Source organism: Aspergillus affinis (assembly GCF_023601865.1).
Source record: "Aspergillus affinis strain CMG 70 chromosome Unknown NODE_68_length_188550_cov_91_414992, whole genome shotgun sequence".
In the NCBI taxonomy this organism is placed as follows: domain Eukaryota; kingdom Fungi; phylum Ascomycota; class Eurotiomycetes; order Eurotiales; family Aspergillaceae; genus Aspergillus; species Aspergillus affinis.
In genome coordinates this window covers 60840-74601 of record NW_026515849.1, presented here as the reverse complement: position 1 = coordinate 74601, position 13762 = coordinate 60840, and the positions used below count along the sequence as shown (strand labels likewise).

The 13762-nt window shown below is 54.0% G+C and overlaps 6 protein-coding genes across 6 annotated transcripts; 2 read left to right on the top strand and 4 right to left on the bottom strand.

Moving 5' to 3' along the window:
- Window positions 1-649: 649 nt before the first annotated feature.
- Window positions 650-2440, bottom strand: KD926_009439 (putative transporter; the record flags this gene model as incomplete). The annotated part of the gene is made up of 1 exon (XM_053102078.1): window positions 650-2440. One exon carries the CDS (start codon window positions 2438-2440, stop codon window positions 650-652), a length of 1791 nt encoding a protein of 596 aa, XP_052954406.1.
- A 1813-nt stretch (window positions 2441-4253) lies between these two features.
- KD926_009438 (cytochrome P450) lies at window positions 4254-6096 on the bottom strand (the record flags this gene model as incomplete). Its single annotated transcript, XM_053102077.1, has 3 exons — window positions 4254-5017; window positions 5082-5691; window positions 5764-6096. The coding sequence occupies 3 exons, from the start codon at window positions 6094-6096 to the stop codon at window positions 4254-4256; spliced, it is 1707 nt and encodes a 568-aa protein (XP_052954405.1).
- Window positions 6097-7189: 1093 nt separating this feature from the next.
- KD926_009437 (putative MFS monocarboxylate transporter) lies at window positions 7190-8561 on the bottom strand (the record flags this gene model as incomplete). The annotated part of the gene is made up of 2 exons (XM_053102073.1): window positions 7190-7968; window positions 8021-8561. The coding sequence occupies 2 exons, from the start codon at window positions 8559-8561 to the stop codon at window positions 7190-7192; spliced, it is 1320 nt and encodes a 439-aa protein (XP_052954404.1).
- A 220-nt stretch (window positions 8562-8781) lies between these two features.
- KD926_009436 (TMEM53 family protein) lies at window positions 8782-9636 on the top strand (the record flags this gene model as incomplete). The annotated part of the gene is made up of 1 exon (XM_053102072.1): window positions 8782-9636. One exon carries the CDS (start codon window positions 8782-8784, stop codon window positions 9634-9636), a length of 855 nt encoding a protein of 284 aa, XP_052954403.1.
- Window positions 9637-9806: 170 nt separating this feature from the next.
- On the bottom strand, window positions 9807-11740 carry KD926_009435 (putative arachidonate 5-lipoxygenase; the record flags this gene model as incomplete). The annotated part of the gene is made up of 3 exons (XM_053102071.1): window positions 9807-10675; window positions 10728-11322; window positions 11381-11740. 3 exons carry the CDS (start codon window positions 11738-11740, stop codon window positions 9807-9809), a joined length of 1824 nt encoding a protein of 607 aa, XP_052954402.1.
- A 759-nt stretch (window positions 11741-12499) lies between these two features.
- KD926_009434 (putative toxin biosynthesis peroxidase) lies at window positions 12500-13677 on the top strand (the record flags this gene model as incomplete). Its single annotated transcript, XM_053102070.1, has 5 exons — window positions 12500-12874; window positions 12925-12996; window positions 13053-13288; window positions 13342-13477; window positions 13528-13677. 5 exons carry the CDS (start codon window positions 12500-12502, stop codon window positions 13675-13677), a joined length of 969 nt encoding a protein of 322 aa, XP_052954401.1.
- Between the last annotated feature and the right edge of the window lie 85 nt (window positions 13678-13762).

The following is a 13762-nucleotide window of genomic DNA, read 5'->3' as shown; positions in this document are numbered from 1 at the left end:
TATATTCTCGGCCTTCGGACTTACGACTAAGCGGCTTCGGAGATTTCAAGGCCGACAAACCAAGAGACAACGGAAAGGCACTCCGCAGATGCATCCCGGGCCCTCTAAATGCGCCTTTACCAATGAAGATGGTTTGCGACAGTCCAACGAGGGACTAAGTGGATCGACATGGCGGTCCTTGACGCTTGAGGCCATACGGAATGGCCCGCTGCGTAGATCCCTGCTCGACCAACGCAACTAACGTGCGATCTGCAAAATCTGGCCCTTGCTGGTGGTGATTCGGCGCTTGGAGGGGGAGGTCGGCAGGTCTTTGGTGTGTGACGTGTACTTTTCGAGAGATAGTGCGACAAGAGTCATCTGAGCCGATCGTAATAGAAGAGAGTTGTGGGACGTATACTTGATTATCTTGAGTCTTGTGGCTTTTAGTGAGTACTTTCGTTGCATGGGAAGTCCAACCAATAAGCTAAATCGGAGCAAACAGTGTATGGCGAGCGAGAAACGTCCGAACGAAAAAGTAATTCTTATATACCCGAAAGCGATCATGTCTATGTCTAATCTATGCATGTGTGGACCCTGTCCGACCATATCTATTTCACATCCATCTGTCCTATGTAACGTGTTCCTTCTCTTCTTCCTTCGGAATTCTGACCTAGACCACCGTCACCAACGCCGCCAGAAGCTGACACGCCAGCGCGAACCACCAGATGGCTCGTAGCCCCGTCAACCCGACCTCCCCGTCGGGGCCGCGGTCGACCCTCGTGCCGATGGCGTCCGCTACGCTAGTGATGATAGCCGACGAGAGGTTCTGGTTCGTGACGAGCAGACTCCCCGCGCTGCCCTGGTACGAGCGAGCTACGTTGCTGGTAATGAAAATGGAGGCCGCCGCAAACGCCAGGTCCGGGCCGAAGGTGACCAGTGCCATGCCGGGCAGCGACAGCGCCCAGTACGTGGTGTTGGGCGTCTGAGGCAGGAAGAAAGCCGGGCCTAGCGTGAAGGCAAACATCGAGGTGGCGTAAATGTAGTGGCCCGGCACGAGGTGCAACGTGCGGCTAACGATCCAGGTGGCGAGGACGCCGACGAGGGCGTTGGGGATGTGGTAGAGGGCGACAGTCAGCGGCGTGGCGTGTTGGATCCGCAGCCAGAACTGCACCGCGTAGAACTGCCAGGCCCCGAAGAAGGAGCCGAAGCCGAGGAAGTAGGCGATCATGAGCGGGGTGAAGCCTTTGGTGCTCCAGAGGCGCGTGGGAATCAAGGGACGAGCCACGTAGCGTTCAGCAATGAACAAGGCGATCAAGAAGACGATGCCTAGCGCCGTGAGTACGCAGGTGTAAGCGGACCACTGCGTGACAGATCCCTGCGTCAGACCAAAGAGCAAGCAGACACATCCGAGGATAGCCAGGCTGGCGCCGATGTAATCAAACTGGCGAAGGGATGGTGCTTCCTTACCCTCAGCATCCGCGACGGGGCGCAGCGTGGGGATGGAGAAGTAGGCGGCTACGGCGCAGAGACCGGTGATGATAGCATTGACACCAAAGATCCAAGGCAGATTCTTATGCAAGGCACCTCCCTCGATGGCGCCCAGGGAGAATCCGAACGGCGCGCAGGCTGCCATGGCGGAGAAGACGCGGTTCTTGCGAATGCCCGGCTTATACACACGACCGAGAATACTCATGCTGCCGGAAACGAGCACACCGATGGACAACCCTTGCATGGCCCGCACGATAAAGAAGAGCACGTATCGCGACGGATGCAGAGAGAAAGCGCCCACGATATTCCATACTGTCAGCCAGAGAAAAGCGCCCACCATGAGGCTTTTGGGCGGCGTCAAGTCCGATAGAGATCCCGACACCACGACAGATATACCGTTGGCCACGTTGAATGAGCCAACGAGCCACGGTAGCTCCGTGCTGGAAATCCCGAGAGCCTTGCGAAATTCCTCCTGAGGAGCTAGCACGTCGCCCAAGAGGAAGGAGAACAGCATCAGCCCAGCGGAACAGACCATGATCAGGACAAGCTCCGCCGCAAAGCTGCCAATCTCCGGGGGAATGCCCTGCGATGCTCGAGGTGGAGGAGAGCCGGACTCGTCGGCGAACCCCGGCGTGGCCGAGGGCTTTCGGTTCGTGAAATGCCCCGGTAGTTCAGAGCCCTTGCGCTGGTCTAGTTCATATTCCTCATGGCGACTGTCAGACAGCTGTGACATTGCGTGAGGGAAGTTCTTCAACACGTCTTCGTGCACGATCCCTTTCGGGTTCAGCAGAGGATCGGGAGTTTGAGCTCCCGTGGCCGGCGTAGAGGGGGATTGATAATTATAGTTATTCAAGGAGAACGAGGAGCGCGTCGACAAAGGCGCCGAATCAACGCCCTCCTGGTTGGTGACGGTGACCGTCGGGGCCTTTGCAGCATTGCCGGCCTTTCCTGCATTGGAGGGTTCCCCAGGCATGGTGCCTAGGCTGTCGTGTTCTTGTTCTTGAACGTAATGAATCTGCGAAATCAGGTGCGGCTTTTTTATTTTTCCTTTTTATTTATTTTTATTTTTTTGTTAACTGATAGCGTGATGAGGAGTAGAGTGTAGATCGTGCTTTGTGAAGCTGAAGGCTACTTCACACTATCAGCTTCAGAAAGATCCCCTCCGGGACAAGACTCAAATGATATAGAAGGGCTTCGGGCTCCTCCCTCCGAGCGTGGCAAAAAGCTCCCACCCAAGCCAAGCTGGGGAGATCCACCGGGCGATAAGATTTTGCATGGTGCGGTGGTCCCTTGGGAGAATTGCGCGTATCAGAATCCATGGGAATGTGGGCCCCTCGACCATCACGTCAATCTTTTTGGATTCTGATATCCGACGAGGCGACCTTATTCGACTGCTGCGCCTTGGATGGCATGGGTTGCATGGGTTGCATGTTCGCAATCCTTCCGAAAAGGGACCTCTACCCTATCGGGCTTTTCACGGCGCAAACCTCGCCCCGGCTAAATCCACCGGCTGGCCTCGACACGATAAACTCGAGGGTCTTCTTCACGAGAAGGAATAAAAATGATTCAATCCGATCCATAACACACCGCCGTTAGCGCACGTCCTAAATCCCCACGTTCCAATAGGATCCGGACCATGGCCTGAGTTGCCTAGGACGTGCGGAAGATGTTTTCCGGGGTTGATTTCATACTTAAGGTACTCCGTATAGAGGGCTGAACCCTATCACACCGACTTTCAGTCACGAAGAGCTTCGGGATTTTACGCGGCCTGCAGTTGACCCAATCGGGGTTTTTTTCTGACTCACGGATCATGTTGGATGTCTCTGATCTTCTTTTCTCTCCCGCTTGTTGCGTTTGAACATTTTCTTGGTGGGCGCAGAAACGGCATGCCGAGACCGAACAGTGCCGCTCCCGAGGCCTCTGCCAGCACTACGGAATCCAACATGGCTGTACCTAGGGAAGAAATTAACCGAGATTGTGCAGAAGAAGCAGCCGGGGGCCGCTTAGAAAGTGTCGCGCTCGAGGTGTTTACATATCCGCCTTTTGTCAATTGAAGAATGACCTGAAAATGGTCATAATCAGTCGGGCGATTGGCACGGCAATCTGAACCCGCTATTTGCACTGTCATTTCCATTTACGAGTAACTCTTTTTACCAGTGAATACTAATTCGCATTACTTGCGTTCAAGAGCCTTAGGGCCCGACCATAAACCTCGACTGCGAATGAATGATCGTCCGGTGTTGGATCAGATGCGCCCGAGACAAACGCCAATCCTCCATGACGATCATCTCCGGCTTTCAGAGAATGGATTCACATTCATTATTCAGACCGATTGAAATGTCCGAGACGCGTGTGACTCTTGGGCCCAATAACTAGACATCTTACGTCAACACGTCGGGAGATCTATAGGCACTTATCAAGGTCCGGTCTGACCAGAATGCAAAAGTCTATACGACACAGGATCGAGCAAGCTTCGTCGCATGCAGTGCTTAATTGCAATGCCTTGGAACAATCCTGTTCCACGCGGCTGAGACATACATGATCGACGTTGTAGGTCTAACGGTGGTATCGGCCGCTGCGTGGATGGATGCAAGGAGTCGATTGACCCAGGAACTATCGAGTTGATCTGTAGATCTTCGGGATCTCAGCAGTACAGGGAATCATTTTCGGTTTCATTATAAGCGGAATCAAAATTCTAGGGGGTGTCATATTACCACCGAAAATGCGAGGCATGGTGACGCAAGCAATCACCACTGCAACTGGCGAAAAAACGATACGCAGGAACACTACTTGGGCGCCTTTTTCACTCCTCCCTTCACACCCCCTTTCGCATCGACATGAATTCCCCGTAACACGTATCCATCCTCCTGTGCCTGCTGCCACTGTCGCCGAACCGTCTCCGCTCGCTCCGGATTTCTCTGCAAGATGCGAATCGAATACTGCTGCGGAACTCGAATCGCTCCCTCCATGAATCCTTCGTCGCTGATATCCAGCGGCTGCTCCTTGCCGTTCGCCCCGATGGGTGGCCGGAACTCATACGCCCAGATAATGTTCGCCACGGCCAGGAAGAGGCCGTTCTCGGCGAGATGGATACCCGGACAGATGCGACGTCCGGCGCCAAAGGTGAAATGGTCGCGCGCCATCACATCTCCGCCGGCGGCGTACACAGCCGATCGATGAGGGTGGTTCAGGTACCGCTCAGGCTTGAACTTGAAGGGCTCGTCGAAGAAGGCGGGATCCCAGTGCAGGTTGTTGATGTTGGCCAGGAGAATAGTCCCCTTGGGGATAGTCTGGTCGCGATATCTGATATCGGCGTCGGTCATGCGCCGCAGACCCGTAGTGGCGACCGGGCAAAGACGCAGAGTTTCTTTGATCACAGCTCGAATGTACGGCATATTGGGCTCGTCGTCGAGCGTCGCCATGCGCCCGTTGCCCAGCACACGAGTCACCTCTTCGTGGGCCGCCGCCTGCGCGTCGGGAAAGCTGGCCAGGTAGCGGATCATGCCGTTCAAGGCGCTAGCGGTGGTCTCTGCACCAGCTTCAGGCACAGCTAAGTGGCAATGTTAGATTAGATTCATACGCTTGCTTTTTTGCTTGGGCCGAAAGCGTCTTACCACTGGCCAGCCAACTCATTGCCTCCTCCTCGAGACCGAAGTCTCGGTAGTTTGACTCCATCAAATCCTTGGCGAAGCATTCTGGAGCCGTGCCCTGCGCAATCCGCTCTTTCAGGTTCTCCCAATGCCTCATCTTCGCGTTATGCATGATTGATGCCATAACCTTTGCTTTGGGCCAAGATGGGAACAAGAACCGAGGCAACCAGTTCAACGGGGGAAACGTGTCGATCCAGAATATGCCGGGGCGGAGGATGATGGACAGCATGCGCATATTGCCGTACACATCACGCACCTCCTGGCAGTCCCACTTGGGGATGCGCAGGCCATATGCCGAGGTCATGACGATTGAGAACGTCATGCGGCGGATGTGCATGTAGAAGGCCTCGGTGCTGTCCTTGCCAGCCTCGCCAGACAGGTCGGAAAGCAACTGCTTAATTTCGAACTCTTGGCTGGGAATGAATGCAGCTGAGGCGCGAGGGCTGAGCAGCTGCTTGAGATAATAATGCAACCGCTTCCACTTGGCACTGTAGGTCATCGGCAGGACTCCATGGCCGCGGAGGCAGTACTCCTGAGCGATAGGAAGATGTGGCTTGCCCGACGTGACGGCGGCCTGATGAGGCATGCTTGATTAGGACGTTTATGCAGAGAAATGTGAAAGGGAATCAAGGCCAGAATACTTTACCTGTCTGTCAAAAATCTCCTTCACGGCATCTCGGTTGTTGAAAAACACCCAGTCGTACCAGCCCACGCGCACCTTGAAGGTATCTCCGTACCTTGCTGCCCATTTGTTCAGCAGTTCTCGGGGCCGAGTGGGTAGATCGAGGCCAATGCCCACCAGAGGCCACCCGGAGGGTCCAGGGATACCAGCCATACTCGTCTTGGAGTATCGCGCGGCAAAAAGTAGCAATTGAGATATGAGAAACACGCAGACCAAGCCCACGATGGTGGACGGCTTGAGCACCACCGCCAGCGCCGTTGCCGGGATGTGCAAGTCGTGCATTTTGAAACTGTCCATGATGCTTGCTTGGACACGCTAGAGAGAGATCCCAACGATGTGAAAATAATGACAGGGGATATAGAAGCCAATGAACATGCGGCAGACGACCAAGACATGAGACGTCCAACGGCTTCATTTTAAGCTACCTCCGACTTTCCCATCGAGGCAACCTCGTATCAACATCCGAAGGGAAACCTGGCTGCTTCGTCTTGGATGCCGGCGGTGCTCGTATCGCAGGACTGGGGCCATGGATAAGCTCATGCCGTATTCATGAATGCTGAAGTCTGATATCTCAGCCTCGCTAGGGGTTACTACATCGAGACGCAGCGCCGAAAGACGATGCTGTCATCCGTGGAGTTAGAATGCGGTTCAAGTGTCGGCGTCTGTGCCCTGAAATCTGTGATCCATTGAGCGAGGGCCACTATCCATCCTCTCGGAAGTCTGTAGGCAGGATGGATACCAGATGACAAGTCTGATCTCCCGCTGGACTCGGACTCGGACTCAGGGGGTTGGATCTGCTTCCCTATTCGGGTGGCCCCTTGAGGCGTCGTCAGCGGTTGTCGATTGAAGTCAAACGCGCGAAGGGGGAGCAGTGCGTATGACCTCGAAGTATACTGTGCCCGCCACCATTCAGACACTAAGTTCGCGACGTTCGCCTTCGACCATCTACAATGGAGACACAGGGTTGATGTCAACGGTTGGCGCTCCAGATGTGGCGTGGCGGGAGTGCGCCAAGCAGGCACTGGGCAGCCGACCGGGTATATGTAGCATACTTCTGGATTTCCTTGGATGACATGGATTGACAGCTGGGGAGAGTTCAAGTTCAAGTTCAAGAGATATGAGAGTTAAGGACCGAGCCCGTTCGACGGTCCCGTACCGACACGCGTTCCGTCTCGTATCCATACCGGTAACATACCGATGACACACACAATACATAGCCGTAACATACCAGGCGGTACCAGCACGTATCGGATTACCGAGGATTACAGTATAGATCCCAAAGCCTGAATTGCTCGCTTCGTGGATTGTAAGTATCTGACACATTCTGGCAAGAGACTCGCTGCTCGCCGATCCCCTGCCTTCCCATCCTGCAATAATCCCTTTCTCAACGTCATCGCGAGTCCTTCCGACTCCGATCATATCGCCACGCCGCAAAGATGGGCACCAGGAGGAACATGGCCCCCGCGGCCATGATCGCTGCACTGAAGACCTGCAGCCCGAAGTAGCCATTTCCACCGTCGTGGCCGTTGAGAACGCCCGCGATGGGTGCCCCAATCAGCACCCCTACGCTCGTGGCAAACCACTGCATGCCCATGCGGGTCCCGATCACAGCCGGGGTGGGCGAGACCACCGGATGGGCGATGAGGAGCGGATTCGCGGAGATCAGCACCCCGGAGAAAATGCCAAACAGAACGCAGAAGACGATGAACGAGGCCAGCGACGTGATGCCCACCCATCCGAACAACAGCGCCGCCGACGCGACCACGCTCGTCAGGAGAATCAGCGCCGGCGGGAACCACCTGGTGAGCATGGCCGAGCCTAGACGCCCGATGGCGGAGCCCGCATTCAGCACGGAAACCAGGTAGAAGCTGAGATCGGACGAGGTGTGGAGGGCCTGAGTTGCGAAGAAGGGCACGTAGAAGAGGGGAATGAAGTACGCCATGAACACGAGGAAATTGGCGATCGCGTAGGCGTCAAAGTGCCACTCGCGCAGCGCGTGCCAGTGAATCAGCTGGCGCGGAGACGACCGCTTAGGCTGGGTGGTCACCATCAGCAGTGGCACCGCTATACACGAGCAAGCCAGCTGGATGAAGCCCATGACACGAACGGTCCATGGGAAGCCGATACGCGGTTGCAAGCGGATGAATATGACGGGGAAGAGAACGCCGCCTGGCTCTGTTAGCTCGTATACTCGACGGCTCAAGTGTCAGACCGAAGATACCAATACTAGCGCCGGTGGTCACCATGCCCACGGCGATGCCTCGCCGGGTCGTGAAGCTGGTGGACACCAGAGAGAGGGCCGGCACGTAGATCAGGCCACTCCCGATGCCGCAGCAGAATCCCTGGGAGAGCAAGACCTGGTAGTACTCATGCGAGAGACTCAGCATCATCAGGCCCAACGTGGTCAGAAAGCACCCTGCCGTCATGACATGAACGAGGAACCCTCGGTCAAACAGCGGGCCCGCAATGACCCCCGTGGAGATGAGGAAGAAGGCATTGACCGTGCCGATCCATGATAGGCGCGACGACGAGCTGTCGCGCAGCAGATTGGTCTGATAGTACTGCTGAAAGGCCCCGTAGGCAGTCGAGAAGCCCCAAGTGGTGACGAATAGTATAAAGCCGGCAAAGACGCCCATCCAGGCTGCGACGCCACCGTTGGGCGGAGGAGGCGGAGTAACCCAGGGAGTTGGAACCGGTTCCAGGGAAACATCGGCCTCGGCATTCTCCTTGAGAGCAGCGGATCCTTGCTGGGTCGAAGACATTGTGAAAGGCCTTGTTCTGAAGTGACGTGAGAGGTCTGGAGGGCTGGGTGCGACCCCGGGGGATACTGAGCCAATATAAAAGGCGCGTCATCCTGGGGGAAAGAATGGGCCTGCAATTCGTTCGGCGTGAAACCTGCTTCGTCGAGCGCGGACCTCGGTAGAACTTTCATCTTACGGTGTCTACTGGACAAGGGATCGCAGCCCTGGTTCAACGGTTGCCATGGCGCATCCTTTCCCGCAGTTCCAACCGCTGGGAATTCGTACTTGGCTCAGCTGCCCGGAAAAGCCGCACCACGGTCAACTCGTCGTTATCTGCACCTGGCTGAGCGCCTCGCCCCGGCATATTGGCAAGTATCTCGATCTGCATCGGGCGGTCGCTCCTGGCGCCCGGATCTTGTTGATCGAGTCCGAGGTGGCCATTCTGGTCAGCAGTTATGCCCATCAACGCCGCCGAATTCAACCCGCCGCCAGGGTGATTTGCGACACGCTCGCCGAGGGCGCGAAGACGTACTCACCCAGGATCCTGCTCCATACCTTTTCGAATGGCGGGACGAACACGGCCACACAGCTGCTGATCACTCTGCGCGAGACTCTCCAGGCGCCCTTGCCGCTCGTCGGGATTATCCTCGACAGCTCGCCGGCGAAAGGCACCTACTGGAAATCCTACGACGCCATGGTCTTTTCCCTACCCCCGTCCGGTCGTATCGTGGGCACCATGGTGGTTCATTTTCTCCTCGTCTTGTTGTATACATGGATTGCCTGTGGTAACGAGAACCCGGCTGCTCTAATGCGTCGCACTCTGCTAGACGACGAGACGGTCGATCCGGAGGAGGGGATGCGCAATGCTGGAGTGGGCGGAAATATTTGCTATCTCTATTCCAAGGCGGATAGAATGACGGATTGGCGCGATGTCCAAGACCATGCCGAAGACGCCAGACTGAAGGGGTGGAATGTGCAGGAGATTCTGTTTGAGGGGAGTGGCCACTGTGCTCACATAGCCCAGGATGCGACGAAATACTCAGCAGCAGTGGAACAGGTTTGGAATTGGAGTCCTCCTAAAACCTCAAAACTGTGATTTATCATGGTGTTGTAATTATGTGATTGCATGTTTCTTAATCGGTTTCTGAGATCTCAGTCACCGGACAGAGAGATACTCCTACTATTGGCACAACATATCTTAACCACCAGCAAAGAATATATTTTGAAACGATCGCAGTCTGTAAGAACATGAAGCACAACCTTGCTTTAGACGCATAAATAAAAAGGAATCTTCCTCGGATCAATCGATCTCCAAATGAATGGCATTCCCTGCGACAGTCCTCTCTCATCAAACTCCATCGCACGAATAGAGTCACTTATCTTCAACATGCGCTCCCGAAACCGTGACTCGGCTAATTGCACTGACGTCTCGGTTCGCGAAAGAAAGTCAATGCCTGAGAACATATGTGGAAGATTTCCCTCCTGCTCGTCAAGCAAGGGACGATTAAAACGGACTAACAAGGATGCCTGCTTGATAGCCTCCGTTTCGTTGTGTAGATAGGGGAGAAGGGATGTTATACTTCCCTTGGTCTCAGGCAGTGGGCGGTTGAATGACGAGGGATGTAAAGGAAGAATTCCAGAGGCCTCGCCGACTGTGGCTCCGTTAAGAGCATGATGGGCAATACCGGAAAGGAAGGCCATGTGTGAGAGGATAGAAGTGAGGGACTCACGGTCATCGAGGGGCGGCTTGAAAAAGTCGAGCACGTCGGCTTCGTCGTTGGCTTCGACGATCCATGCCTGCAGCTCCTGGTCTTCGGCTAAGAGGTCGTCAGAGGGATAATATGACGCTACGAACTCGCGCACAAAGTCCTGTATGGCATCCACCATAGGCGATGCGGTGGAATAGAAAGGAAATGATGTCAGCTTTGGGCCGTAGTTGCAGTCAATCAGCCCTCGGTCTGCCATGTCGCGGTGAAATCCGGTCGCTCGAAAGTGCCCTGCGTGTCCCCAGTATGCTTCTGTTGCGAACTTTGTACCGGCGAAGTTTGGTAGGGCAAATGAACTATCGTAGAAACCACCCTCGTTGAACAGAAACTCTGTCCCGATAGGACGCACCGCATATGCCTGGTACATCACTAAAGCCGTTAGTGCAAATATTTTCGGAACTTGTATATTAAGATAGCTTACCTCGGTCTAAGAAACCTCTCACGGGATGCCGAGAGCTCATTGTTCGGAGAGCAGCCTGGTGCACGGGCTCTGCCACGTCATGAGTATTCGCCAGGTGGTACAGCTGGGAATGGAAAAGGTCATTCATGCTGAAGGCCATTTTCGCAAACAACCAGTCATTCACATCGTCCAGCGGGGTATAAGTCAAATCACGACCCATGTTGGTCTTAATCGCCAATGGCAGGAACTCCCCTGAATAAGGATGGATGAAGAAGTAACCTGTACAGGCAGCCGTCCAGCGATTCGGAGTCTGAGAGTACCTCGCTTGATAGGAATGGTCTCCCGTAAACAAACGGCCTTCTTCGTGTAGGTCTGCGAGTGTTCTTCCGGCTGCCAGATGCCGCACGACGCGATCCTCTACTAGGAAGGGAAGGACGTCGTGACGCGGATTCAGTCGACGCACAACATATGGATTGGTAGAAAGCCTTTCCATGGAGAACAAAAGATCTTGCGTCCAATTGCTCAACATCCCTGGAGCCACACCGTCCGGAATCGTTGCGGTCCATTGATTCTCGTAGATTGCTTTAAAGCTGGAAAGATCCCCTAGACCACCATTCTATCAGATAGTTAGCTAGCCAGCCCAGGGTGAGCCTGGGGCTTGGGATGGTGCTTACCTGCACAAGCGCTGCAGCTGCCTTCTCCAGCTCTGGATAGACGTTCTGCGTTACATATTCTACGTCTTTGAACCACAGGGCGCGATCACGCGCGACCATAGCATCACCCAGGATGCCCGTTGGAAAAGCAGAGGTATTCCCGAGAAGAGGTGGCCCATAGAGATAACCCTTGCGAGCCAGCTGGATCTCTAGGAGCCGCTCCCACGGTTTCGGATCAAACATGGCCAGGGAGTAATGGCCGCTTCCATCCCCAGGTAGCTGGACTGACGCCGACAAGACAGACTGGGAGAAAATTGGACTTGCGAGGACAGGGGCACATATTGCCAGTAGACCGACAGTCGACATGTATAAAACCTTCATACTGAGCAAGAGTTTTGAGGGTTAAGTGATCAAGACCGATGGATATGGAGGACAAAGACAATAACGATCTACGTATATAGCCACCAGAATACCCGGCACCATGGTTTTTATCTCCTAGTCCTTGTCCGTTTCGAACTCCGCGGAACGCACCCGATGACAAGTTGACATCGAGAACCTGGCATACTTGGTTCTGTCTGCCTCGTGTTCGATTCAAGCAGTACCCTCGACCACAAGGGGCGAGATCTCGAATCCTATCCAGATAGATATTGGGCGGCGAGCCACATACATCAGGTGGAATGCTGCGTAACATGCCCATTCAGAGGTGGTTCCTCTGTTACCGGACGGGATAGTAACACGCTATTCAGGTTTACAATGACATTGTCAAACACTGCGCACATGTCTGATATACAACCCCTGGCACGAATGGGGGGTAAATACGGTATGTAACATGGCCGTAAGGTATATACCATACGTGCTGCCAGGTATCACCCGTAACACCTACATGAACGGGGTCTTGGGCGGGAAGAACCGAGGAGTTGGCAGTGGATGGCAAGGGATATGGTCCGAGGGAGCCTTCGGTCGATGACATCTGGGTACGAGGGTTTCCTGTAGTGGAGGTTACCCCATCGAGCAACCGGCTACCCTTGCATTCGTTCGACCGTGTCCCCGAGGTGCTAAAGTATGTAGTATATGAGACCATCAACTCAGGTTTACGGGCCAAGGGAATGCCCACCCACTTTCTTCATCTCTCTGAACAATATGAATTTCTTTGCCTTTCTCGGAGTCCTGTTAAGCTTTCCCATTCAGTCGACCGCCCGGATTGACCGGGCGTTTGCGGTGGACTTTCACCAGCGAATGCTACAGGAAGATAGTCCCGGGTTTGGAGTGAATGAGCCTTTTATCCCTACCCCGTCTCATATTCTGCCGGAGAAAAAAGACTTCTTCATTGATGAAAACGTCAATTATTATGCGCGCTTCTTTAATGGAACTCACAATGGGGAATACCGACGATCCTCCTGTCCAGCGATCAATGCTTTGGCCAACAGGGGTTACATCAACCGAAGCGGCCGCAACGTTTCCTATACCGAGCTTGCTCACGCCGTTCGAAGGGTTTGGAACTTTGGTGATGATAATGTTGGTTGTTACTTGGTGTTACCTTTTAGACGACCAGCTAATTAAGGCAGAGTATGCTTGTTCTGGCTCCGACATTCGCAGTGCATGGCTGGCCGGAAACGATTGATTTGGACAATTTCAATGTATAACATGGCCCCACTATTGATACCAAGACGAAAAGCTACTGATGATAGAATAGGACGATCTAGTTCAATACGTGGTCAATTGCCCTGCCGCGCCCACGCGCAATGACCGTGCTGTGGGTGACAACGTCAACATTAACATGACACTCTTTGAATCACTCCTATCGTTTTCCAAGGATGGCGTGACTTTCACCTTAGAGGATTTAGCGGAGCATCATCATCTGCGACATAACCAGAGTAAGGCCGAGAATCCAAACTTTGTGTTTGGAAATCAAGGGGCGATTTGCTCACTGTAAGACATGACACGCCCAAGTTCGCTAAAACCATGATCTGACCGATAGAAAGTGCCCAGTATACAAACATGGTGGGCGTTTTGGGACGAAAAGGAAAGCATGGATGGACGACACTCTACGTGGATGATGTGAAGACATTCTACTTGGACGAGGATATCCCCAAGAATTATCAGCGAAGGGAGATGGCAGTAAGACTCCCTTGCTTGCTTACGCTAATTCTTCTTGCTGACCAGAGTAGCACTATTCCCCGGAGTCAAACGCGTTCGTCGACCGCATGGCGCGCCACGTTGGCTACGCTATCCAAAGACCATTCCCTGAAGGTGATCAGGACCCAGGACGTGACATCTGTCCGCTAAAAGCACGGTTCCAACAATCGAAGTGCGATTGAGTTTTGATTGTATAAAAGATATAGGAGTACCAACGGATTCAGGAAGAAAGGAGATTGTTGCTACGGGGTACAAAAGGATTCAATT